Below are 27,589 nucleotides of genomic sequence, written 5' to 3'. Positions count from 1 at the left end.
CTTCATATCAAACATATTTCCTTTGCCTTTCCCTGCCTACTTTCAGGATGGATGATGGCCGCCTCTTAGACTACCTTATGAATCATGATGAACTGATGGAGGAAAAAGTAGCTTTCTATATTCGAGACATCATGGAGGCTCTGCAGTACCTTCACAACTGCAGGGTTGCACATTTGGACATAAAGGTAATAAGAAGTGTCAACTTTGCAGGGAATACCTTAAATGGCCAAGTCCAACTTACAGTCATTACTCATAAGGAATATAAATTCAAATTCATTTTATTTACTTAGAGTAGAATATTATGACTTTTTTTTTTTTTTTGAGACAACTCTGTTGCCGAGGCTGGAGTGCAGTGGTGCAATCTCGGCTCACTGCAACCTCTGCCTCCTGGGTACAAGCAATTCTTCTGCCTTAGCCTCCCGAGTAGCTGGGATTACAGGTGCCCGCCACCACACCCGGCTAATTTTTGTATTTTTAGTAGAGATGGGGTTTCATCATGTTGGCCAGGCTGGTCTTGATCTCCTGACCTCAAGTGATCCACCCGCCTTGGCCTCCCAAAGTGCTGGGATTACAGATGTGAGCCACCACGCCCATCCCATTATGACTATTAAAGAGAATCTGGGTTGTCATACAATTTAAGTATATCATCCATGAATTAATGAGAATATACCAGAGCCACAATGACATCTGGTGTGAGAGAAAGTAGGGAAGTTCTACCTACCTAATCTAACTTCATAGAAGTAAGCCAACAAATGTCACGTTTTCTTCCATGCTGCTCAAAAAGAAGCCCCTGTTCACCAAAATGAGTAATTTATTATTTCCTTGACTCAATGCAGAAGGAATGTAGTTAAGAAGACATGATTTTCAATGTCAAACTACTTCTCTGAATTACAACCCAAACTCAAAGTGTAGTAAGCTCAGAATGATACTTTGAAGTCTCCTATGCAGTTTCCATAGTGCATAGGGAATTTTCCATACACCATAGGCTTTATCAAAGAATAGCATAATTGTGTTTGAATTAATGAGGTCTTTTGAGTAGTCAAAATAGAGGCCTGAACTTCCCTTCTTTTCTCCCTTCCTCCTTGGATCTCCGCAGCCTGAAAACCTGCTCATTGACCTACGGATTCCAGTGCCTCGAGTGAAGCTCATCGACTTGGAGGATGCTGTCCAGATTTCGGGTCACTTCCACATTCACCACCTGCTGGGGAACCCTGAGTTTGCTGCCCCAGAAGTCATCCAAGGCATCCCCGTCTCCCTGGGGACAGACATCTGGAGCATCGGGGTTCTGACATATGTCATGCTGAGTGGGGTCTCCCCCTTCTTGGATGAGAGCAAAGAGGAGACATGTATCAATGTATGCAGGGTGGATTTCAGCTTCCCCCATGAATACTTCTGTGGTGTGAGCAACGCTGCCAGAGATTTCATCAATGTGATCTTACAGGAGGACTTTCGGAGGCGGCCCACGGCAGCCACATGCTTACAGCATCCATGGCTGCAGCCCCATAATGGCAGCTACTCTAAGATCCCCCTGGACACCTCCCGCCTAGCATGCTTCATAGAACGCCGCAAACACCAGAATGATGTGCGGCCTATTCCCAATGTCAAGAGCTACATTGTCAACCGGGTGAACCAAGGGACGTAGCCATCTCCCAGCCCCTATGGTTTCACATAGAAGTGCAGTGTGAACCAAAGCAAGACTGAATGTGATTGTAAATAATTCTGTTCATCATTTCACTCCGTGCAGTTCTCTGAATTGAGAGATGTACCTCTTAAACCTCATCAGTGGTTATTCAGGGTCTGAGCAGCAGTAAAAGTCACCCTAAATCCAGGGGCTTTCCAGAAGGTCATTCTGAAGAAATAAAGAGGCAAAGAGTCACAGAAGTGTTCAGAAGAAGGACAAAGATGAGAACAATATTGGCTGTTATGAAATTTTAACTGTATCTTCCAAAATGAGTGGTTAACTGGGCAAACCGTAAGCTCACAAGAGTGTAAAAGTTCTCTGGCTTTGCTGAAATTTTAAGCAAAAAGTTCTATTTAATGGAGATGTCATGTATATCAACTATTCTGGTTTAGATAACTTAGATATAGTTTCTTAATAGGATAGATATACACATACAGTATAATATATCCCATTCAGGTTTCAGAGTTTTCTAATATAGAGAGAGATATATATTAAATCAAACACAAGTAACTTTGAGTGCTCCAGTTAAGACAGTAATTTATTTACCGAAGCATTACATTGTTTTGACTAAGCACAATTAGATGACAAGTTTTGTAGAGCATTTTATAAATCTTGTATAGAAATCTTTTACCAGAACCTGTGCATTAAGAGAAAGCAACATTGCCCTTTTGAATGAGATAATTTTTTCTGTCAATCACAGGTTATTTGATTAAGATAGGTTCTTTCTGTATATGAAATGCTACCCGCAAATTCACTGGCAGCTCAGAGTTAATCTGGCAAGAAAGCCCGCCAGGAAATAAGTTCAAATACACTATGAGCTGCGGGGGTATTTTTGTGTCTACACCAGGTTTGAAATAAACAAACAAATATAAGAGGTTCATACAAAAGGGCAAATGAAAACCTTTCCTACAGTTCCTATGAATAACGTACCAACACTTTCTGATTTCTTCTACGGCTGTAGAATACCATCTTTCAGAAAGTTGGCTGACTTTATTTCTAACTCCTTATTGAAGCTAAGGGGTGCTTACTAAAAGGAGGCAGCCATATAGGCCTTTTAAAGGCCTGGTCCTAAGTCCTTTTTAAAGCCATGGAACAAAACGTGATACACCACCCTAACAGAGCATTAAGTTGTAACTGAGATTGCAATACCTGTCACCACTCAGCCGCTGATAGTTCTCTGAACCAAAAGGACTAATTGTGCTTTGAGGCCAATCCTGCTTTCTGGTGTATATTCTCCATAAAAGATTATTATTAACTGCTCTTTTTCACTCTGGTGGAAAAAAAAATTAAACCTGGGCATTTCATGGGTTTTCTTTCTTTATTGTTGTTTGTTTGTTTTGGAGGGAGGGAGTTTGTTTTTTGTGTTTGTACATGATCCACCCTTAGTTTTCTAGAATATGTGTTGAAAATAGATATTATTATGCAAGTAAGATTTTAAAAATGTAACTCAAGTGTTTGTTCAAATCAGGTTTAACGGCGTTGCTTCTCTCCTATAATGGGATGGAGAAAATTAAAATCACACAGTACAGAAGTGCAAGAAGAGAATATATGAAGGACGAATAGAACTACAAACCTATCTAAATGAAAAAGAAATGGTGGAAACTAAGCCTGAACTTTACATATAAAAAGCATTATTCCCACAGTGGAAATGTAAAATTAAAAATCATTATCATTTTTTTTCCATTGGTTTCAAAGACACCTTCCTCATTCACCCTCCACCTCATCCCATCCAAGATTACAGATTGATAAACTAATGGAAATTATAAGCAATAAGACTAGATAGCACTTAGTATTTTCGGGATTAACCAAATATGTGGAAACCGACTCCGACTGTATTTGTTTCCTAGTTTTCAAATGGCCCTGGGTCATTAAGCCTCACTCCCTCAGAGGTCTCTCTTGACTAACCCCTATAGTCTTCATTTGGACCTTTATGTATATGCAAATACTCTATGATACAATACATAAAAATTTAAAACATACATTAAACATGTTTACTAAAATTTTTTAAAATTTAAAACATATTTAGTAAAAAAAAATTAGTAAACATGTCTTCATTGTGTTTAAAAAATTTAAAACATATTTACTAATAATCCTTTTGGTAAACATGTTTACTAAAACCCTTTCAGTAAACATGCCTTCATTATGGTATACAGCATAAAAGAGGAAAGCCTGAGCCGGGCACGGTGACTCATGCCTGTTAGCTGGGCGTGGTGGCAATCACCTGTAATCCCAGCGACTTAGGAGGCTGAGGCAGGATAATCGCTTGAAACCGGAAGGCGGAGGTTGCCGTGAGCCAAAATTGCGCCACTGCACTCTAGCCTAGGCAATAAGAGCAAAACTCCGTCTCAAAAAAAAAAAAAAAAAAAAAAGAGAGGAAAGCCTGGCCCATAGTGTTTGTCAAACTGTAGGCTCTGAGGATACCCAATATCCATAAATTCCAGCTTGGCAAGTTCTGTTCTGTCCACTGTGGATGACCTGAATCAAGATCCCCCTGTTGAGCCATTCTGAGTTTTTATAACAAGTTGAGTTTCTTCTTGAGAAGGCCAGGGCCCTGGTGAACAGACCACGGCAGGTGGGAGGCAAGGATGGTATTGTTGAAATTATGTTATGGGGGCAGTTGACAGAATGTTAGACCTCAAGCTTTCGTATCAGCTTTTACAACAGAGTTGGGAGGATCCAGATCCAGATGTGGGGTTACATGGAATTCCCCCAAGTACACATATTTGGGAAGTGAGAAGACAGGAAAAGAGGGACCTGGGAAAAGTAGGATGATTTTGTTAACTGGAGCCAAGGTACAATCGTTAGACCAGAATGAACTTAATAGAGGCCCCAAGAGAAAGGGGGTATATTTTATATAGTTTGATAATGGAGGGAAACTAACAGGGAGGCTCCCTGTCTGCAAAGCTCCTGGTCTCTCCCAACAGAGATAAGAGAGTAGTCTTGGTTCAAGAGTTCTCCATAGCAAGTTGGAAATAACAAGGAATCCCAGACGATGAGCCTGGGGAATGTACTTTAAGTTGTTCTGAGGGCAACTGTGGTTAGGGAAGAAGGATCAGGGGCCACTCTTGTTCCTGTTTTGGTGGAGAGATTTATTACTTGGTAGTAAAGAAGAGAGGAGAGAGGAGAAAATAGTCCACTTCTATCATAATGATGGTAGTTCACAGTGGGAGTGAACTTTTAGCTGAAATAGGAAAAACAAACAATGGTCAAGGTCACAAGTTTCTTGCTTGGCTTATATTCATTGCATAGGGTTTTGAGCTTTTTGTTTTGTTTTGTAAGGGTGGGATAAAGGATGAAAAGATCAGGGACAACCCATAATAATTTTTAAGAAGTATTAATATGATGATTTCCTACATCTTTACATTTGTTTCAAATTAAATAGATATATATCCACTTATAGCTGAATGTGGTAAAATTTTTAAGAAAAAAATGGCAATGTTGGAGATATCCTTCAGGTCTCTCTCAGCCATAAACAGTGTAAGGGGGAGTAGAGGAAGCAGAGGAGAAAGCTAGCTTCCCTGCTTTGTGGTCCACAAAGCCTTTATAAATAGTAGTGCCTTTCAGAGGGGAGGATGGGAGATAAAGAAGTTCGTTGCATTTAGATTTACTGATATTGCAGCATTTTTTCTTTACTTTAAAATATCTTGTAAATGAAAACATCTGAATATAGGGGTGGGACCAGGAATGTTTGAGTTTCAATCTCAGCTATTCCTGATTCATCTTTTCTTACAGAAAGTCTTTGTTTTTTCTTCCCCAAATGTCCCCATTGGTAAAATGGGAGCTGGGGGATGGGGAAGGAGGGAGGACATTAATCTTACAGGAATGTTGAGAAATAACCTTGGTTGGGACATCTATAAAACACTTTGATTTTTTTTTAAAGTGCTACACACTGCCAGTGCTAAGAATTTTATTGATAGTAACTTTGAACATTCCAGGTTTTCAATATTCACGTCTTTAGATACCATTTATAAACTCATGAGATTAAATTCTGTAAATTGCTTTCAGTTAGAAGTATCAGGTGCTCTTCGTCTAAATGTTATTTGGTCTTAGCCTATAATTTCGATCATTTAAGAGCTTGTCTACCGAAAAGGGTTCAGAGAGCTGATGAAGTCTTATGTCCATAAGCCGTTTTCTCCAGTATTTCTTATGGCAGATGCAAAGAGTAAAAAGGCCTCGAAAGCAACTGCTACCTTCCTTCTCAAGCTTTACGCTCTGGAAAAATGGACAGAGAAGAACCCAACAACCACTTTCTTCACTTGGGAGGGCAGAAGTGAGAAGAAAATATCTTCTCATATCACAATTTATTTTTCACAGTCTCACAGGAATCTAAGAGGCAAATTAAATGCACAGGCAAATTAAATGCATAGAAATGAATTGGACTGTTCATTTTTGGAGAACAAACCTTGAATCTTTTTTTTTTTTTCTTTTTTTAGGTGGTTAGGTCTTTCAGGAGTTGCATATTTGCTATCCCATAACCTCCATGATTAGAGCCCACGAGTCAGGCGTTACTTTTTTCTTGCCTCTGTGGAAGAGCATGGCAATTTAGATTTGTGAGAATACGAGGGAGCAAATATGATATAAACTAAATTTTGCATTAACTAAAACTTTGTCCCATGCATTTAATAGAGGAGGAAATAATTTGGTACGTAAGAGGTCTTCGTAGTAGGGCAAAGTTCAAACTCACCATGTCCTTATTCAGTGTGGTCAACAAATTGTGCTGGATGAGTTTTGAGGAATGTAGACCTTCTTCCTTTCTCTCCTGGGTCGCACCTCTACGGAGTCTGGGTTAGACAAACGCAATATGTGACCTTTCAGTGAATTTATTTATGAAACTGCACCTTGATTTTTCTTCACTATTTAAAGCCTAGGGATGATTTGAGGATGAATGATTAAACCCAGGGTGGGCTTAGAGACGATAGAGCTCACACACGCTCCATCAAGAAAAGGAAAGCTACTATGTTAATATTTATTTTCTAAAAATAGTAAGGCTCTCAGTTGTTTCATTAATTCTAAAGGGTTAAAAAGGGCTGAAATTTGTTTATAGCACTAAATGTTTTTAGTAGGAAATTTACTCACATAAAAAATTTATGCAGCAGTAGTAGAACACAGATTATCGTAAGAACATATTTTCTATGAAAGACGTTTCTTCCTCATTTTCAATAAATATAAAGAAGTTAGAGGAGAGGAAAAGCAATCACTCAAAGACAACTTTTAATCTTTGAGGGACATTATGATAAGCCTGAAATTAATATGCACAGGCTATTGCATTTTTCTGTGAGAAATGTGCCCCTTTGCTGTGAGATTCTAAAATGTGTTCAGATTTAGTTTTTATTCAAATGATCAAGATAACGGATTAGTTAGATAACTGCTATTTCAGATAGTGGGGTTAGCTGAGAAAAGGGAGCATGGTAGAAGAAATGCAAATAACAATTATTGGAATGCCAACCCCTGAGGCTTAGTTTAACCAAGCTAATTTGTGGGCCCAGGGATGGCCAGCATAGGAGTTTCCATCAATACCTGACTTCCATCAAGAACTGAATCCATGTTCTGGAGTATTACAGAGACTGTTACTATGACCTCAAAGACTGTGGCTACGAATCTGAAGTTAACAAAACATACATCTTCTCTTACTAACTTAAGCCATATCCGTCATCACTCTGTTTGATTTTTCTGACCCTGGTGCTTTTACTTCTGTTTCTGCCAAACTTCAGCCTACTCTATGGGGAAGGTGAGTAAAACTATTAGTTAGAACAAATATGAAGACTGTGAAAAAAACTAAACATACTCTTCAGAATGAGATCCTGTTCAGAGAACAGTAGTGATCAAAGTGCAAACTGTTGGAAAATACGGATATATGTACATCTGTACATGTATATAGTGTATAATATGTATGTATATGTTATTGCTCATATGCAGAAATCTATCCATTTGCAGACAGCCCAGGTGGGTCAATTTTTCTATCGGAAAACCATTTAGGGCCATTCAAAACCATTAGGGCTAATTTGTGGAGATGAATTCTACTCATTCTGGAATTAATTTGCTGTTTTTTGACATCCACAAAGCCAAACTAACAAAGTGTGAAACATAAAGGGGCCATCATTTAGGTTATTCTATCTGGACTTATAACTATCTTTATATTTGAACTATTAATAGTCAATTTGCAAACCATATTGGCATCTCTTGGTTTTGAGTGACCCCGGCCCCCCCAAGTCTTTTGCAAATTTGGAGTGGGCTTCACTGGCCATTCAGACAAAGGGCCTTATTCATAAGTGGACAGGTTTCCCCATAGGGATCATCACACATATACATATAAGTACATACTTCCATCAGGCTTGTAACAATTGGTTTAAAATCACTCCACAGTATTGATAAATAGCTCTATATTTTCAAGGTGCAGAAGAATTCCACAGCCTTAATTATTTCAGTGTCTTGCTGGTCTGCCTTAAGTGTATCTTCTGGGTTTTTGGTTGTTTTATTATTTTTAAATTTTTCTGCTGTTGTTCATTTTGTATGCACACAATGTCGTTTTGTAAAGGTAGGTTGTAAATATTTTATTTGTAAGTCAAAATCACTCATGTGTAATGTTGTAAAGTGATGACCTGCTGTCTTGTTACTGCTACAGTAAATGTTATAAGTTATGGATGAAACTTCAAAATGTACATCTCACATGTTATGCATTCCTATAAATATACTATACTAAAGATACTATATGGTCGTCTCTTTTTTCCTAATTAAACCTTTGTTCAAAGAAAAGAGTAATTTTTTTTTCTTTCTCCAAATATACAAAAGACTTTGAAAAGGTAAAAATATCACATGATTATTACAACACTTTAGGCCCAGGATTTTAGAAAGAAAGCAACAATTTTGTGCCTTAGAGTATTCTAAAGCATTTACCCAAAAACGCCAAGGAAACCTCAGGGCCAGGTGCGGTGGTTAGCACCTGTAAATCCCAACACTTTGAAAGGCCGAAGTGGAAGGATCTCTTGAGCCCAGGAGTTCGACACCAGCCTGGACAAAATAAGGAGACACCCACCTCCCCTCAATCCCTGCATATTAAAAAAATTGTTTTAAAAAAATTAACTGAGTGTGTTGGTGCATGCCCGTGGTCCCATCTACTTGGGAGGCTGAGGTGGAAGGATCATCTGAACCCGGGAGGTAGAAGCTACAATGATCTGTGATTATGCTACCTCTCTCTAGCCTGGGCAACAAAGTGAGACCCTATCTCAAAAAAAAAAAAAAAAAAAAAAAAGCCTCGGGTGGTTGTTAATTTCATGCTGGTATTTCAGGTGATAATGTCAGAATGTTTGGAAGGTATTTTGGTCTGGATTTCACAAGTTTATACATTCTGGTGTGGACTCCAGCAATCTGGGTTAGCCTATGCAGATATGATCAGGCTTTGAAAGTTTAAACGTGCCACCCAAGTGCAAATGAAGCTGATTCATGGTATACTGTCAATTAGCCAGAGTGTTAAAGTGTTTTGATTAGCTTACTTTGCCAAGAAAAACAAAAAAAAGTTTTAACATTTGTCTTCTATTTTCATCAAGATGCTATTGCATTTATTTGTAATGAGAAACACTTGTCAAAAGCATGGGCTCTTCACATTGGCTCGTCAGCACAATCTCCTCAGAAAATATAGATAATAAAGAATATTAGAAATGAAGTCAGAATCAGGTTTATGAATTAAAATCATAAGCCCCTTATGGGCTTTTTTTTTTTAGATCTAGAATTTGTATGTATTTTAGCACCTATATATGAAGCCCATTTGTAATTAATTTTTCATTTAATCCCAACAAATTCTTATGAAGTAACTTATTTTACTTGGATTAGAGACAACTGAGTCACAGAATCTAGGTGGTTGTTCAAGGTCACTGAGACATTCACTGGAAGATAACTATTTTTTTTTTTGAGACAGGGTCTCACTCTGTCACTCAGGCTGGAGTGCAGTGGCATGATCACAGCTCACTGTAGCCTCAACCTCCCAGGCTCAAGTGATCCTCCTGCCTCAGCCTCCCCAGTAGGTGGGACCACAAGTGTGTGCCATGATGTCTGGCTAATTTGTTTTATTTTTTGAAAAGACAGAGTCTTGCCATGTTGCCCAGGCTGATCTCAAACTCCTGGGCTTCCCGTCTCTGCCTCCCAAAGTGCTGGGATTGCAGACATGAGCCACTGACCTGGCCCTAGAAGATAACTTAAAATAAATGTATATGTATGTGTTTCAGTGTATCTGAGTCTGTGTAGCGTAGGTCAAACAATAATAAATAATTAAATAACAGTACCTCAGCCTGTATTTTTTTGAGGTGGAGTGGTTGAGAGGAATCACCAACATAGTTAAGGAATATTAGCAAAAGCCTTAATACAAATGATAATCAGAACCCCACAAGCTCAGTCTAAAATAGATATCAGAGTAGAATATAGAAGGGATTCAGCGAGCAATATAGAGCTAGGTCCATGAAAATGCTCTAGATTGAACTATTGCCTGAAGTTTTACATTCATGGAAACTCTTTAGGATACATATCTAAAACAGTAAGACTAAATATTGGTTAAAGTCAAGATTCTTTACCCAGCCTAAGTAAATGAAATGGAGAACACAAAATGAATTGGTACAATCTATGTCCTCCTCTGTTTTTGTTTGTTTCTTTGTTGTTGTTGTTGTTGAGACGGAGTCTCACTGTGTTGCCCAGGCTGGAGTGCAGTGGCATGATCTCGGCTTACTGCAACCCCAGGTTTAAGCAATTCTCCTGCCTCAGCCTCCCAAGTAGCTGGGACTACAGGCACGCGCTACTATGTCTGACTAATTTTTGTATTTTTTGGTAGAGACGGGGTTTCACCATGTTGACCGGGCTGGTCTCAAACTCCCGACCTCAGGTGATCCACTTTCCTTGGCCTCCCAAAGTACTGGGATTACAGGCATGAGCCACCACGCTCAGCCCCACCAACTTTTTATCAAGTGTTTTTTAGTGAACTATCTCATTGAATCTTAATAGTGATCTTTGGAGAAAGTTAATATATTATCTTCATTCTATTTTTTAGAAAATTGAGACTCATAACTCAAAATGCATTGCCAAAGATCACTCAGCCAGTAAGTAGAATGGGACTAAAATCCAAATGTTTTGGTTTGAAACTTCATGTTCTTTGTAGTGCACAATACTGCCATGCCTTATCTGTTCCTCTTTTTTAAAAAAGTATTTGTTATAGTTGACACATGATAATTATACACATTTATTGGGTACATAGTGCTATTTCAATACACACAATGTACAGTGATCAAATCAGAGTAATTCATATATTCCTCACCTTAAATATTTTTCATTTCTTTGTGTTGGGAACATTCAAACTCCCTCTTCTAGCTATTTGAAAATAAATAGTAAATTATTATTGACTGCAGTGACCCTACAGTGCTATAGAACACTAGGACTTATCCCTCCTATCTAGCTGTAATTTGTATCCTTTAACCACCCCCTATCCTTCCCAGCCTCTAGTAATTACTATTCTACTCTCTACCTCCATGAGATGAACTTTTTTAGCTTCTGCATATAAGTGAGAACATTTGCTATTTATCTTTCTGTTCCTGGCTTGTTTCACATAACACAATGTCCTTCAGGTTCATCCACCTTGCCGCAAATGACAAGGTTTCATTCTTTATGTGAATTTAAGGGTTATTTTCCTTAAGCTAGAAGAAAGTATTGCCTTATATACACAATGGAGAAGAGATGTATTTGTAAAGATTATTTCTTAGATTATTTCTCTAAGAGATTTATTTGTAAAGACCAAATATGTTTGGATTTTCAGATTGTCTAGCAATATTATCCTCCTGGATAACCCTGATACCAATCAATTCACCATCTTCTAACTCTCCTCCCTCCCTCCCTAACCTTTTCTACACCTATTACCTAAGCATTTGAGATACGCCAAAGGAAATAAAAAAGTACTCCTTCAGGAAGCAGAGTACAGACAAAAGAGGTAATGAATACTATAATGATCTAAGTGCTGTCACGTACTAGATGCTATGAAGTTAATAAAAGAATTGAGTAAAGGTCCCTGTCTTTGAGAACTTATATTCTATTTGGAGAAACATGGGGGGAAAATCGTGGCTAATAACTAGCAAATATAACATGCTAGGCCAAGCAGTAGAGATAATTAAGAGAACTAGTCAAGAAGGCATTGGCTGTTAAAAAATGGACAGGATTTATGAAAACTCTCATGAAAGCCTGGACTTCATGATCCTACAGTCAATCTAGCTGTTCTGTGCTTTGAACCCCGGTGACCCCATCCAGAAGAAACCAGGAGAAGCACAAACTGGCGCCAGATTCGCTACCACCTGCCCGACCCTTGAGCCCGGGGAAACCCAGAGGTGGGTGCAGCAAGCTCTGGAAGCTGCAGACGAGGCAGGCGGAAGAGGCGGGGCTTCGCGGGCTACGTCATCGGGGCGCCAGAGGCCCGCTGCGCCTGGGAGTTTGAAGCAAACAGGCAGCGCGCGACAATGGCGGCAGCTGGTGGAGCTTTGGGGCCATTGGTGACGGGTCTGTACGACGTGCAGGCTTTCAAGTTTGGGGACTTCGTGCTGAAGAGCGGACTCTCCTCCCCCATCTACATCGATCTGCGGGGCATCGTGTCTCGACCGCGTCTTCTGAGTCAGGTGCTAGCCCAGGAAGGGGAAGGACAGGGCTAGGTGGCGGGAAAGAGGACCAGGAAATGGAAGAGGGTGACAGGAGTTGGGCCGTGAGTGAGAGCAAAAGAGCCAAGCAGGCAGTCCAGCCCTACTCTTGGTCTGGGGAGTAAGCATGAGAAGCACAGAGGCCAGGGGTTGTTGGACTCTTTGAGAGTCGTCTGTTCTTTCACCCACAGGCTTAGACACGTGTTTTGCAAAAGTCGGGAAACCCAGTTTGGAACCCTGTCTGGCACTGAAGCACACTTGAATGAATTCTGTGTATTTAACTCTAAGAAGATTAGACTTGAGGCCGGGCGTGGTGCCTCATGACTGTAATACCAGCATTTTGGGAGGCCTAAGTGGGCGGATCAGCTGAGCCCCAGGAGTTCGAGACCAGCCTGGGCCCCAGGAGTTCGAGTCCCTGTCTCTACAAAAAATTAGCTGGGTGTGGTGGCGCACGCCTGGGACGCTGAGGTGGGAGGATCACCTGAGCCTGGGAGGTCAAGGCTGCAGTGAGCTGTCTTTGTGCCACTGCACTCCAGCCTGGGTGACAGTGAGACCCTGCCTCAAAAAACAAACAAACCGACCGGGAAAACGTGAGGGGGCAGATAATTCAGTAGCTGGGAAAATACTTGTGAGAAAAGAAAAATAGAACAACCTGAACCCTGTGATGTATACAAAATTTATCAGCGCCTAGAGAGACTTCAGCCATGCTCCCCCATGCAGCCCTGGGGACAATTATTTATTTATTTTTTAGAGGGGGTCTCTCTTATGTCACCACGGCTGGAGTGCAGCTCTGTGATCGTAGCTCACTGCAGCCAGGAACTCCTGGGCTTAAGAGATCTTCCTGCCTCCAGTGAGCACAGGGGCTCATGCCTGTAGTCCTAATTCTTTGGGAGGCTGAGGGGGTGGATCACTTAAGGTCTGGAGTTTGAGACCAGCCTGGCCGACCTGGTGAAACTCCGCCTCTACTGATAATGCAAAAATTAGCCGGTTGTGGTGGTGCACACCTGTAATCCCAGCTACTCAGGAGGCTGAGGCAGGAGAATCAGGAGGTTGCAGTTAGCCGAGATTGAGCCACTGCACTCCAGCCTGGGCAACAGAGGGAGACTGTCTCAAAAAAAAAAAAAAAAAAAAAAAAGAGAGATCCTGTTACCTCAACCTCTGAGTAACTAGAACTAAAGGCGTGTGCCATCATGCCCACCAAATTTTTTAAATTTTTTTTTGTAGAGAGGAGGTCTCACCATACTGCCCAGGCTCGTCTCGAACTCCTGGCCTCAAAAGATCCTCCCGCCTTGGCGGCCTCCCAAGTAGCTGGGACTACAAATGCCTGGTGCCACCACTGGGCTACCTCATGTTATTTCAATGCAAATTCTTGGTGAACATAGGAACTGCCCCTTTTGCTTTAAAAATCCACTTGTAACTACTGTATAATCAGGGCAACTTAAGTTTGTGCTTCGGGTTGCACTCCTCAAACTTGGCACACATTTGTGTTCTACTTGTATTAATTTTGCCTCAGCCTCTTCCTTTTAGGTCCTTTTAGGCTGTTTGGAAAGGGGAGTTGAATTTTGCACTGTGCGACCAGAAGCAATAATTAAGACCAGAAGGTGGACATATTGGGAAAGCAGGTTTTTAGTCAATATAAGGAAAAGTTTTGTACAAATTAGAGGTTTCTAATACAGTGCTTCTAAACTTTGAGTATATATGAATTACCTGGGAATTTTGTTAAAATACAGAATCCAGTTCTGTAGCTCTTGAGACTGGACCTGGGGTTGTGCATTTCTAACAAGGTTCCAGCTGAAACTGCAGACCACACTGAGTAGAGGCCGTAAATATGTTTTCCAACAGAGTTTGCTACTAGCCACTAGTTACTATTGAGCATTATGAATTTTTAAGTTTAAATAGTCATGTATGACCAGTGGCTGTCATATTGGACTGCTCAGATAGAGGACATTTCCATCATTGCAGAAAGTTCTATCTAGAAGACATGTGAGTTTCCTCAGCCCACTTAAGGGTTTATGTTCACTAGGGACCACTTTGTGTGGTTATTGTAAAAAGTATTAAGGTAGGTTGGACTATTAAGGTTGTGGTACTTTGGACTATTAACTTCTCATCATCCAGAATCTTGATATGGTGTATCTCAGCAGTGTGGAGAATTACTAAGGATTTTCTAGGGAAAAATTGATTTATTTTAATAAGCCAGCTGATAAATGACAGAAAAAGTTTTTTGATAACTAGATCATGGTGTGTGTGTGTGTGTGTGTGTGTGTGTGTGTGTGTGTGTATTTTGGTGATTAATTGGTGAGAAGTTCAAAACATGGAGAGACTTGGGTATAACAAAACTCCTTTTCACATCTTATTTATGCGAATAGAATTTCTCAGTATTTACACCCCAAAAAGCAATATAATTTATGCTAAACTCTAACCTCCCTTAATAAGTGATATTTGACTATAGTACTATATATACATTAGTGTACATAAAGTAATTGGAGAGGAAAGGTAGCATTAACTCACTAAAAATGCATTTTCCAGGTCTGTTTTTATCCCTCTGTCAAAATTTGCAAAACATGTTTTAATTAATCATATGCTTGTAATAATTTAATAAGAATTCTCTTCTTTAAAAAGTACAATTTCCATTTTCTTTTCCTCAAGAGAATAATTTCTCTTCAGTCCTTAAGGATTCAGCTGCTTACATGGGCTTTGTTGTGGGTCGAAGCAGCACCCACAGGTTTAAATCAGGGTCGGGTATTTGGTCCTTGTGGGATTCACAAGATGGATTACTACTGACTACTTTGCTGTGAATGGCACAACTCACACAGTAATGTAGCTTCGTATACAGTTTGGGAAGAACATAGGAGGCAAAGATGCTCCCTGCAGAAATGTCCCTCACTGCTGCGGCCTCTACTGTGTTCTGCATGATGGGCTTCTTAATAGTCTTTTCCTTGGGCATGTATCAGACATAGTATGTGCAACTACTGGCCACAGCCCTTTTTGGCACGATCATTGTTCCTTTCTTTTCTTTGTCATCTTGGAAGTAAGGACCTGAGAGAACTACAGAAGAATTCTTGACACCTAGAGACTTAAGGTCATGGGAAATTTTTTTAAATTACCATTTTAAATTTCAGTTTACATACATATAGACAAGTATGACAGAGGGATCAGTAAAAGCTTTTCTAGTATAATCATATATTGCTTTAGAATAAAATTCTCTGGACACAGTAGAGTGAAACTTTGAGTTGAAAAAAGATGTAAAAAATTTTAAACTTTTCATAGTCAGGAATTTCATGTTTTTTGGTTTTTTTTTTAAACGGAGATGGTGGGTATCCAGTCACTGTAGCATTTGTATTCCAAGTTTATTCCTTAAGAAGAGTGATAAAACAGTTCTGAGATAATATGTTAATATTTTTAGTACTAGAAATTACATTCTTTGCAACTTAAAATAGTCATAGATTGTGGGGAAAAGAAAGAGAGATCAGACTGTTACTATGTCTATATAGAAAGAAGTAGACATAAGAGACTCCATTTTGTTCTGTATCTGAGATGCTGTTAATCTGTGACCCTACCCCCAACCTTGTCCTTGCAAGAGACATGTGCTGTGGTGACTCAACGTTTAACAGATTTTGGGCTGTGCAGGGTGTGCTTTGTTAAACAAGTGCCTGAAGGCAGTATGCTTGTGAAAAGTCATCACCATTCTCTTAATCTCAAGTACCCAGGGACACATACACTGCCAAAGGTCACAGGGACCTCTGCCTAGGAAAGCTAGGTATTTCCAAGGTTTCTACCCATGTGATAGTCTGAAATGTGGCCTCGTGGGAAGGGAAAGACTTGATCGTCTCTCAGCCTGGCACCCGTGAAGGGTCTTTGCTAAGGAGGACTAGTGTAAGAGGAAAGAAGGCCTCTTGGCAGTTGAGATAGAGAAAAGCATCTGTCTCCTGCCCGTCCCTGGGCAATGGAACATTTACTGAGAAAGGAGAAAACCGCCTGAAGGTGGGACGTGCTAGCAGCAATGCTGCTCTTTATGCACTAAACAGGTTTATGGAGATGTTTGCATATGCATATCAAGGCACAGCACTTTTCCTTAAACTCATTCATGTCACAGAGATCTTTATTCACATGTCTTACTGCTGACCTTCTCCCTAAGATGATCCTATTATCCTGCCACTTTCCTTTTTCTAAGATGGTAAAGATAATGATCAATAAATACTGAGGGAACTCAGAGACAGGTGCGTGGGTCCTCTGTATGCTGAGCGCCGGTCCCCTGGGCCCACTGTTTCTTTCTCTATACTTTGTCTCTGTGTCTCATTTCTTTTCTCAAGTCTCTCGTTCCACCTAACAAGAAACGCCCACAGGTGTGAAGGGGGAGGCCACCCCTTCAATAGATTTTGTTTTTTTTACTCTTTAGAAGTACTGGAGTAAACCTATGATCTAGTTCACAAAGCAACTCAGTGATTGTTTGCTTTTCTTTTTTAAAAATGAGGTGGTCTTGGGTGGGAATATGTATTCTAACATTAAAAAGTGATGATTTATGTGGAAAAGGAGATTATAAAATAGCAATTCGCATAATAGTCTGTATTTACGAAACTTCCTAATTGAAGGCTTCTTTCAGGAAATATAACTAAAAGATGATAGGTTTAGATACTCAGCGTAATGGGTTACTGAGGGAAACCAGGAGTCAGGGGACCATCCTTAGTCTTTGGGGTCAACATCATGAGCTTCCCCAACGCATCTCAGGTTGCCTTCAGAACAGATTCTGAGTCTGGCTGAATAGATTCATTCTTGTGTTTTTAGATTTATGTTTATGTACTGGGTTTATGGAGAGGGTAATAAAAAGGCATTTTTTTTTTTCTCCAATCAGGTTTGAGACTTACCCCCACTAGTTTATTACTGTCTTTACTGTTATGTTGTTACATGTTTATACACTATTTAAAATAGTTACAATAAAACATTGTTTATGTGTTCATTTTCTTACAGGTTGCAGATGTTTTATTCCAAACTGCCCAAAATGCAGGGATCAGTTTTGACACCGTGTGTGGAGTGCCTTATACAGCTTTGCCATTGGCTACAGTTATCTGTTCAACCAATCAAATTCCAATGCTTATTAGAAGGAAAGAAACAAAGGATTATGGTAAAATAAAAGTAACATAAAGCATTAAGTTAATTAATCTGTAACATATTGTTAGAATTTTTCAGCTTCTGTGCACTAATGTTTTACCAGAGTCATCTTGAGTCCCTTAAGTTATTACTGCTTGTGGAATTTGTAATTGTTACTATAAGTCACCTTCCTTTTTTTAGACTAGGGGTGAAATGCTTTGCATTGATTAGGAAATGAAAAGTGCTTTTTTTGGTACTGTATCTATGAAACCCCAACTTTTTTTTTTTTTTTTTACCAGCCCTTCTCTCATCAGCAAAATGTTGTAACAGCACTTACTTTCCCAGTATGTTTGTATTTAAACTTCATGAAAAGTAATCCATGGATAAAATTACTCTCATAAAGTAGCATAAACACCTCAGAGAGATATTCGTGTGGGTTCATGGCAATAGATTATCAGGTGACTTGCTTTAAAACCTGAAAATTTGTCCAGGCACCATGGCTCACACTTGTAATCCCAGCACTTTGGGAGGCCGAGGTGGGCGGATCACCTTGAGGTCAGGAGTTTGAGACCAGCCTGACCAACATGGTTAAACTCCGTCTCTACTAAAAATACAAAAATGAGCTGGGTGTGGTGGTGTGCACCTATAGTCCTAGCTACTGGGGAGGCTGGGGCAGGAGACGTGCTTGAACCCAGGAGGTGGAGGTTGCAATGAGCTGAGATTGTGCCACTGCACTCCAGCCTGGGCGACAAAGTGAGACCCTATTTCAAACAAAAAAAAAAAACCCTGAAAATTGGCCAGGCACAGTGGCCAATTGTAATCCTAGCACTTTGGGAGGCCAAGGCAGAGGATAGCTTGAGCCCAGGAGTTCGAGACCAGCTTTGGCAACATAGTGAGACTTTGTCTCTACAAAAATAAAAAAAGAATACACAATTAGCTGAGTGTCGCAGTTACGTGGGAGGCTGAGGCAGGAGGATGGCTTGAGCCCAGGAGCTGAAGGTTGCAGTGAGCTATGATTGTGCCACTGCACTGCACCCTGAGTGACAGAGCAAGGCTATCAAAAAATAAATAAAACCTGAAAAGCAATCTTAATGATAGTAAGGAATTAATGGGCTTTTTTGTTTATGTTGGTGTATTAGTGTTTTGTTACTTTTTTTAAAACAAATCCTTCTGCAGATGTGTTCTAAAAATTTTTATGATAAAAAAAGAAACATTAGTTGAGTTTTTGCTGCGTAAGGGCAGTGTTAGTTTTTCTGTTTTTTGTTTTTTGTTTGAGACAATGTCTCATTCTGCTGCCCAGGCTGGTCTTGAACTCCTGGTCTCAAGCCAGCCTCCTGCCTCATCCTCCCAAAGTGCTGGGATTACAGGTGTGAACCACTGCACCCAGCTGAGATTTTCTGAGCTTAAAAAAAAAAAATCTATATGAATCCCTACCCATAAGAAAACTCTTATTTCTGTTTTCTTATTTTATGTTTTAAAAAATGTTGCTGGAATGAAATTATGCATTTTTAAATATACTATAAATACTTGCAGTCTTGTGTTCTAGCTTAAGCTGATTCAGTTAAACTTGCTAATTGTTCAAGAGACAGAAAGGATTTGATGAGTCTGTGAAGTCCACAGCCCAAGTTACTTACATTTTGTAGATTATCTGAAAATAGTCTGTAGTGGAATTTAGGGTAGAGAAGTATATATTTAATCACGTTGCATTATATAATTCTTTAGATTGTAGTAATGGGTCTAAATGATTGCTGAATATTTTTCCTTCTGAATTTGTATCTTCAAAAAGCCAATTATTTGGCTGATCTTGAATAGTGAATTTATAATACTTTGATGGAAAAAGGAATTATTTCATTGATGATATTGGATTATTCTGTTTCATAACTTTCCTTGATCTCGGTGATCTTGCTGTAAGAAACTCTGTATTTAGGCTGGACGTGGTAGCTCACACTTATAATCCTAGCACTTTGGGAGGCTCAGGCGGGAGGATCACTTGAGCTCAGGAGTTTAAGACCAGCCTGGGCAACATCATCTCTGTGATAAAACAAATTAAAAAAAAAACAAAAAAAAACCTATATTTGAAAATTTGATCATAAAACACATCAAGCCATGTTTATAATGTAAAATAATTTACTTGAATTACTATAAATATACTGTATGTATAACTGGCAAGTTTGGTATACAGAGTTGGCTTTATACATAAATATACTGTATGTGCAACTAGCAAGTTTGGTATACAGAGTTGGTATACACATATACTGTATGTATAACTGGCAAGTTTTGTGTATATATATACACATATACCTACATATTTAAATTTGGAATCAGCGAAATTTTTTCTTTTCTAGGAACTAAGCGTCTTGTAGAAGGAACTGTTAATCCAGGAGAAACCTGTTTAATCATTGAAGATGTTGTCACCAGTGGATCTAGTGTTTTGGAAACTGTTGAGGTTCTTCAGAAGGAGGGCTTGAAGGTTACTGATGCCATAGTGCTGTTGGACAGAGAGCAGGGAGGCAAGGACAAGTTGCAGGCGCACGGGATCCGCCTCCACTCAGTGTGTACGTTGTCCAAAATGCTGGAGATTCTCGAGCAGCAGAAAAAAATTGATGCTGAGACAGTTGGGAGAGTGAAGAGATTTATTCAGGAGAATGTCTTTGTGGCAGCGAATCATAATGGTTCTGCCCTTTCTATAAAGGAAGCACCCAGAGAACTCAGCTTCGGTGCACGTGCAGAGCTGCCCAGGATCCACCCAGTTGCATCGAAGCTTCTCAGGCTTATGCAAAAGAAGGAGACCAATCTATGTCTATCTGCTGATGTTTCAGAGGCCAGAGAGCTGTTGCAGCTAGCAGATGCTTTAGGACCCAGTATCTGCATGCTCAAGACTCATGTAGATATTTTGAATGATTTTACTCTGGATGTGATGAAGGAGTTGATAACTCTGGCAAAATGCCATGAGTTCTTGATATTTGAAGACCGGAAGTTTGCAGATATAGGAAACACAGTGAAAAAGCAGTATGAAGGTAAGTGTATTATTCAGGAATCTGCAAGAATCAGAAATCCAGCTTAAATTGAAGAGAAAAAGGAAATGCTCATGTCATTGAAAGTCCATTCATAGAGCAGGCTGTCAAGCGTGGTTGGATCCAGGAGCTCAAGTGATATCTTCATGACTTGCTTTCTCTCCATCTCTCAGCTCTGCTTCTCTGTTGACTTCTTTCTCAGGTAGGCATACTCTACATGCTCACCGTAAACCAATCGCTCTAGCTTGGGATATAGAATACCTTCATTAACTAGCCTGGACAATCTGCTCTGCAACTGTAAGGCTGTTAACTCTGACCTTCTTGAAATAAGAACCAGGCAGGGATAATTTCCTTAAATAAAATGGGTGTGCTAGTCCCAAAAGAAGGGTATATGTCTGGTCTAGCAAATTCGACAGATGTCCTTAGCAGAATATGATGTTTTGAATGAAAATTCCACATAAAGGAAACAATGAAAAAGAAATATAAAATAGTAAGATTTATTTGTAGCAGAAAAAGTTCTATTGATAAACATTATTTAAAGATTTTAATTTTATCAAGTAGGGACTTAAAGTAGTGTATGTGTTGGTTGAGAAAAATGCTTAGTTCTGCTGCCTATTCTATGCAAATTTCTGTCTACATTTTTACAACTGTGTGATCAGACTGTATATTTAATGCATTTTTCAGTTAACCTTGTAACAGATACTTGGTTGTGTTAGGTAACATTTTTTGTAGGTATCTTTGAGGTAACTTTTCTTTAATGTATGCATATTCATAAGCTATTTGTTTAAAACAGATTTGTCTTTAAGTGACTTCTTCATGTGCTTAAGATGTCCTGCCCTCATCACATTGTCCAGCTTACTTTAGCTAATTGACTGATGTAAGAGTTTTATACAAACTTTCTTTAGCTCTGCATAGAGTTTTTTCGAAAATCAGGCTTCTTACTGTCCGCTTTTAAAAGGAATATAGTTGCCTATTGAAATTAGATAGCTAAGGAGATCTGACGAACTTATAGAAATATTGAGCAATAGTAAAGCTACTGAGAGACCCCTGCAGAGTGAAAACTTGTCATCTTCAAGAAGAATTTTATTTTTATTATTATTATTTTTTTAGACAGGGTCTTGCTCTCTCACCCAGGCTGGAGTGCAGTGGTGCAATCTTGGCTCACTGCAACCTCCACCTCCTGGGCTCAAGTCATCCTCCCACCTCAGCCTCCCAAGTAGCTGGGACCACAGGCACATGCCACCACACCTGGCTAATTTTTTGTATTTTTGGTAGAGATGGAGTTTTGCCATGTTGCCCAGGCTGGTCTTGAACTCCTAAACTCAAGCAATCTGCCCACCTCAGCCTCCCAAAGTACTGGGATTACAAGCATGAGCCACCATGCCCAGCTTCAAGAGGAATTTTTAAATGTTGTTATCCTTGACATCAATAAATGTTTGTCTTCACTGGAGTCCCTTTCTAACAGCATGAGTTTTATTTGTGGTCACGAGCTTCAGCCTGTAAGGAAAAACAGTCCTGTTAGCGTTCCTGATGAGCCAAGCACAGAACCTTGAAAGTTTTTTTCTCGTTGTGATCTCTTACCCAGCTACTTACCTAAATAACAGATACAGTTTTCACAGATGGAACCATGGGTCTGCTGATAATCACTAAAGTTCCTGAAGAGTTTGGTTCTCTCATTAACATGTTACTGCGAGATTATTTCATATTCCAGTTGGTTGGACAAGAGGTTAGAAGTTTTTGTTTGAAAATCGGCAAATATCTTTTTTTCCCCTTCTTCTTAGGAGGTATCTTTAAAATAGCTTCCTGGGCAGATCTGGTAAATGCTCACGTGGTGCCAGGCTCAGGAGTTGTGAAAGGCTTGCAAGAAGTGGGCCTGCCTTTGCATCGGGGGTGCCTCCTTATTGCAGAAATGAGCTCCAGCGGCTCCCTGGCCACTGGGAACTACACTAGAGCAGCGGTAAGTTTTGGGGGGACTGGGTGAGAGGAGGCAGGGGCTGCTATGCTGCATGCTATAGGGCAAGAAGATATCTCCTAATCTGGCATCTCTGGAACCTCTGCCAAAAAAAATCCAGCTCTTGTTAGTGTGACAGTATATTAATAGTAGTTGGATAGAATTCCTTGATAGTTAATAGCATTTTATATCATGTAGTGGACACTTCAGGAATTTGAATTATACTCCAGGAGAAACTTTGAGACCCAGATAGTTAGTCAAACAAACACTTACTAAATCTACCAAGACTTTAAGACCATTGTCTTTTTCATCTTACCATGAATTGAGAGAAGATGAGAAGAGCTTCCCAGACACGCAGTTTCTCAGAATCTCCCAAGTCCTACAGAGATGCACATTCCCATGACAGCAGCCCATATGCAGTGGCTTTCTCTTATTCTTGTCAGATATTTTAGAATATTATATTACTTTTAAAAAATTGTCATCGGGGGTTGGGCACAGTTGCTCATACCTGTAATCCTAGCAGTTTGGGAGGCCAAGGCGGGAGGATTGCTTGAGGCCAGGAGTTTGAGACCAGCTGGACGTCATAGTGAGATCTCCTCTCTACAAAAAAATGAAAAAGAAAATTAACCAGGCATGGTGATACATGTCTATAGTCCCAGCTACTTGGGAGGCTGAGGGGGGAGGATCACTTGAGCTTAAAGATCAAGGCTGCAGGAAGCCATGATCATGCCACTGCACCTCAGCCTGGGCAAGAGTAAGAGCCTATCAAAAAAAATAAAAAGCCCCAAGAAAATCCCCATGATTTTTTCCCCCCATGTGAAGAATCTAGAAGTAAAGGATTTCTATTTTTTCATATTATTTCAAATACTATCTGGAGACAACTCATATGGCCCTACAGTCACGTTTTAACCCTATCCCTGAATTGACTATAAATGTCTGATTTCCCAAGTCTCATAAGCACGGTCAGTTTTAATATTTGGCATTCTGGGAGTCTGGGTCTGGCTCAAGGACAAGACATGACTTGTTTGTTGGCAGTAGTACTTGGTGGCAAGAATGTATCAATGTGTCTCAGGTCTCGAAGTACCGAAGCTAGAGTGCAGTGGTGGTACCCAGTCAGCTCTCTGGGAAGTATCAAATAAGAAGGGAAGTACAGAGTCATGTCTCCGGGAGGGGAAAGTACCAAATCAGAAAGCCAGGCAGACCTTCTAAAGATACTTTTATGAATGTGAGATAATAGTATAGAAAATGGGGAGACCAGTTGATGTTACAGAAGAGGGAAAGTGGTAGAGGTAAGATTTCTTTTTTTTTTTTTTTTTTTTTTTTTTTTTTTTTTGAGACAGTCTCGCTCTGTCGCCCAGGCTGGAGTGCAGTGGCTGGATCTCAGCTCACTGCAAGCTCCGCCTCCCGGGTTCACGCCATTCTCCTGCCTCAGCCTCCGGAGTAGCTGGGACTACAGGCACCCGCCACCTCGCCCGGCTAATATTTTGTGTTTTTTTAGTAGAAACGGGGTTTCACTGTGTTAGCCAGGATGGTCTCGATCTCCTGACCTCGTGATCCGCCCGTCTCCGCCTCCCAAAGTGCTGGGATTACAGGCTTGAGCCACCGCGCCCGGCCTGAGGTAAGATTTCTTTAGCTCTTGAAAGCATAGCTGTTCTTTATATGACAGCTGCCTTTGAATATGGAGTACCCCGTCTGTAGATAGTCAGTAAGCCTTGAATGTGGTTTCATACCATTATAATATGTTTTAGAGTACTCACCTTAAATCCTTTTTGGAACTAGGTGGGTCACCAAGCATTATTAGAAATAAGAAATTACACAGCATCTTGATTTTAGATGCACATAGTATAGGATTTCTGTTTGAAGTATGATTTATTGCAGGAAGGGAAGGGAAAGGAAAGGTCATCTCAGAGTCTTAATGAATCAAGTGTGTTTTATTATGGTTTCTATTTAAGATGACCTGTTCAGATATAGTAACTTTATATATATGGAATGAGAAAAGGCATCTATAATACAGCAAGGTTTCTAACTAGATAATAGAGCATAAGCCGGACATGTTGACTCACACCTGTAACCCCAGCACTTTGTTAGGCCAAGGTTGGAGGATCCCTCGAGCCCAGGAGTTCAAGACCAGCCAGGGCAATATGGGGAGACCCCATGTCATCTTCTTTTTTTTTTTTTTTGTAAGTTTTAAAAAAATAGAGCATATTTTTACTTTTATTCTGTGTGATTAACTGTTTTCTTGTAATGTTCTGTTACATTCCATTTAGGTTAGAATGGCTGAGGAGCACTCTGAATTTGTTGTTGGTTTTATTTCTGGCTCCCGAGTAAGCATGAAACCAGAATTTCTTCACTTGACTCCAGGAGTTCAGTTGGAAGCAGGAGGTAAATCTGGTCACTGGTCATGGCTCTTCCAAAAATGCTTCTTTACCCATGGCAGGCAAAATAAAACTTTGCATGTTATTAAACACTTGCTTAAGAGAAGCCTTCTTAGTCTAGAACAATAATGAATGAGGCCTTTGGTAACTATGTATCTTTGGACAAGTCAGTTTACTTCTTTTAGTCTGATTGTCTGTAAAATGGGGAGGATAACAGTATTGACCTCATAAGGTAATCAAGAGGCTTTAATGAGGTAACATGTAGAATATTTAACACAATGTCTTAGCACAGAGTAAACACTCTGTACTTGTAAGCCCTTATTCATAAGCCCTCATAATTCTTTGACTAGATACTATAGTTAGGGTCAAGGCTTTTAAGAATACTTAAAGTGTCTTGAATTTGGAAGATAATAAGCCATTTAACAGAATGCTTCTGGAACAGCAGAATTTAATAAAACAAAAAGCAAAATCTAAGGATTAGGGTTTATGGATAGTCTGTGTGAGCACTTGATGAGGTTGTGATAGAAAGGTTCTTGTATATGGTAGTGGTCAGGTTAGACTTGCTCAGCAGTGCCTTGTGGTGATGCCGAGATGTATGCTAAAATTTTCTTCAATTGTGAGGCCAATCTTTATTGTATTTTTTTGATATTGAACCTTTCTTGGTAATATATGAGTTTTACTTTTTTTAAAATATATATTGTTAAGCTTACAGATCTAAAATTTGACATTGAGAAAGTGTATATTTAGGGCAACTTGAATCTATGCTTCTGGAAAAAAAATACATGAAAAAAATAATGATAAAATAAATAAGGCTGGGTGCAGTAGCTCATGCTCATAATCCCAGCACTCTGTGAGGTCGAAGTGGGCAGATCACCTGAGGTCAGGAGTGCAAGACCAGCTTGGCCGACATAGCGAAACCCTGTCTCTACTCAAAATACAAAAATTAGCCAGGCATGGTGGTGCACGCTTGTAATCCCAGCTACTCGGGAGACTGAGGCAGGAGAATTGCTTGAATCCAGGAGGTGGAGGTGGCAGTGAGCCAAGATTGTGCCATTGCACTCTAGCCTGGGTGACAGAGCAAGACTCTGTCTCAAAAAAATAAATAAAATAAATAAATAAAAATAAACTTTACCATTGAAAAGAATTGGTGAGCAGCTTTCTCCGTTTGATGTCTCTGGCCTACCCAGTGAGTCTCTTCAGCTCCTGTTTTTACCCGGTTGCCATACAAAAGGGGAACGAAAGTAGGGGCACATTTTTATTGAAAGCTGGTTAGATACTTTTTCTGAGAAGTCATGTGACACGTTTTCTGATTTTTGTATTATGTGAAACTATAGTTTTTGTGTTTCTTGCAGGAGATAATCTTGGCCAACAGTACAATAGCCCACAAGAAGTTATTGGCAAACGAGGTTCCGATATCATCATTGTAGGCCGCGGCATAATCTCAGCAGCGGATCGTCTGGAAGCAGCGGAGATGTACAGAAAAGCTGCTTGGGAAGCGTATTTGAGTAGACTTGGTGTTTGAATGCTTCAGATACATTTTTGTGAAGACATTGAAGATGTGACAGTCCCCCTGAAAGTCACTAGCTGGAAATAATCCAATTATTCCTGCTTAGATTCTTCCACAGGGCCTGTGTAAGAATAGGTTCTGGAGTTATCATGGACTTTAGGAAATATTGAGTAATTTGTAATCACTGCATTGATACTATAATAAGTTCATTCTCAAGCTTGCTTTTTTTGAGACTGGTGTTTGTTAGACAGCCACAGTCCTGTCTGGGTTAGGGCCTTCCACATTTGAGGACCCTTCCTATCTCTGCATGGGACTAGACCGCGTTGTTATTCTTTTATTTAATTTGAGACGGGATCTTGCTCCATTTCCCAGGATGGAGTGCAGTGGTGAGATCACCGCTCATTGCAGCCTTGACCTCCCAGGTGATCCTCCCCGCTCAGCTTCCAGAGTAGCCGGTACTATAGGCATGCACCACCACGTCCAGCTAAACTTCTTTATTATTTGTAGAGATGAGGTCTTGCTATGTTACCCAGGCTGGTGTCAACTCGGGGGCTCAAGCAATCCTCCTGCCTCAGTCTCAAAGTGCTGGGATTACAGGTGTGAGCCACTGTGCCCAGCCTAATTGCAGTAAGACAAAAATTCTAGAGCACTGATAGGCTAAAGTCAGCACAACTTTTCTTGTGTCCTGTATTCTCTGTCTAATGTGTTGCCCAAATAATATCTAATTGTTAGCCATTCTCCTCCATCTCCAGCCTAAAAGTGACAATCCAGGTATCCACATGGGCTGGTTCCCAGAACTGCCATTGCTCACTCTCCAAAGAGGGGAAGGTGGGGAAGGGGAAGGTGACTGCAGCTCAGCTCCTGAGCTAGTATCTGGCTGTTATTTCTTTTTTTTTTTTTTTTTTTTTTTTTTTGAGACGGAGTCTCGCTCTGTCGCCCAGGCTGGAGTGCAGTGGCCGGATCTCGGCTCACTGTAAGCTCCGCCTCCCGGGTTTACACCATTCTCCTGCCTCAGCCTCCCAAGGAGCTGGGACTACAGGCGCCCGCCACCTCGCCTGGCTAGTTTTCTGTATTTTTTAGTAGAGACAGGGTTTCACCGTGTTAGCCAGGATGGTCTCGATCTCCTGACCTTGTGATCCACCTGTCTCGGCCTCCCAAAGTGCTGGGATTACAGGCTTGAGCCACCGCGCCCGGCTCTGGCTGTTATTTCAACAACTGGAGTTGGAGTTTGGGCTCATTTTTTCCCTAGCCAGCAATTATGGAAGAGTGGTAACACGAGTGACTGCTTCCTGTGACTGACTTCACAATTAGGAGGTCTAAG

At 40.2% G+C, this 27,589-nt stretch overlaps 2 protein-coding genes across 16 annotated transcripts in view; both read left to right on the top strand.

Moving 5' to 3' along the window:
- The window catches only part of KALRN (kalirin RhoGEF kinase), a 708,666-nt gene extending 700,277 nt beyond the window's left edge, over positions 1-8,389 (top strand). For all 15 annotated transcript variants that reach the window (XM_050781536.1, XM_050781534.1, XM_050781532.1 and 12 more), the window contains 2 exons: positions 47-185; positions 1,097-8,389. In XM_050781536.1, the coding sequence (XP_050637493.1) occupies positions 47-185; positions 1,097-1,642 (685 nt within the window). In that variant the 3' untranslated portion in view covers positions 1,643-8,389. The remainder of the gene's footprint in view (positions 1-46; positions 186-1,096) is intronic.
- Positions 8,390-12,062: 3,673 nt separating this feature from the next.
- UMPS (uridine monophosphate synthetase) lies at positions 12,063-26,489 on the top strand. Its single transcript, XM_050781717.1, has 6 exons — positions 12,063-12,318; positions 17,302-17,455; positions 19,767-20,438; positions 22,217-22,392; positions 24,654-24,768; positions 26,114-26,489. Exons 1-6 carry the CDS (start codon positions 12,163-12,165, stop codon positions 26,281-26,283), a joined length of 1,443 nt encoding a protein of 480 aa, XP_050637674.1. The 5' UTR covers positions 12,063-12,162; the 3' UTR covers positions 26,284-26,489.
- Positions 26,490-27,589: the final 1,100 nt, after the last annotated feature.

The sequence above is a fragment of the Macaca thibetana genome, chromosome 2, assembly GCF_024542745.1.
Source record: "Macaca thibetana thibetana isolate TM-01 chromosome 2, ASM2454274v1, whole genome shotgun sequence".
Lineage (NCBI taxonomy): Eukaryota > Metazoa > Chordata > Mammalia > Primates > Cercopithecidae > Macaca > Macaca thibetana.
The sequence above is the reverse complement of the archived record's forward strand: the minus strand, read 5'-3'. Positions and strand labels throughout refer to the sequence as shown.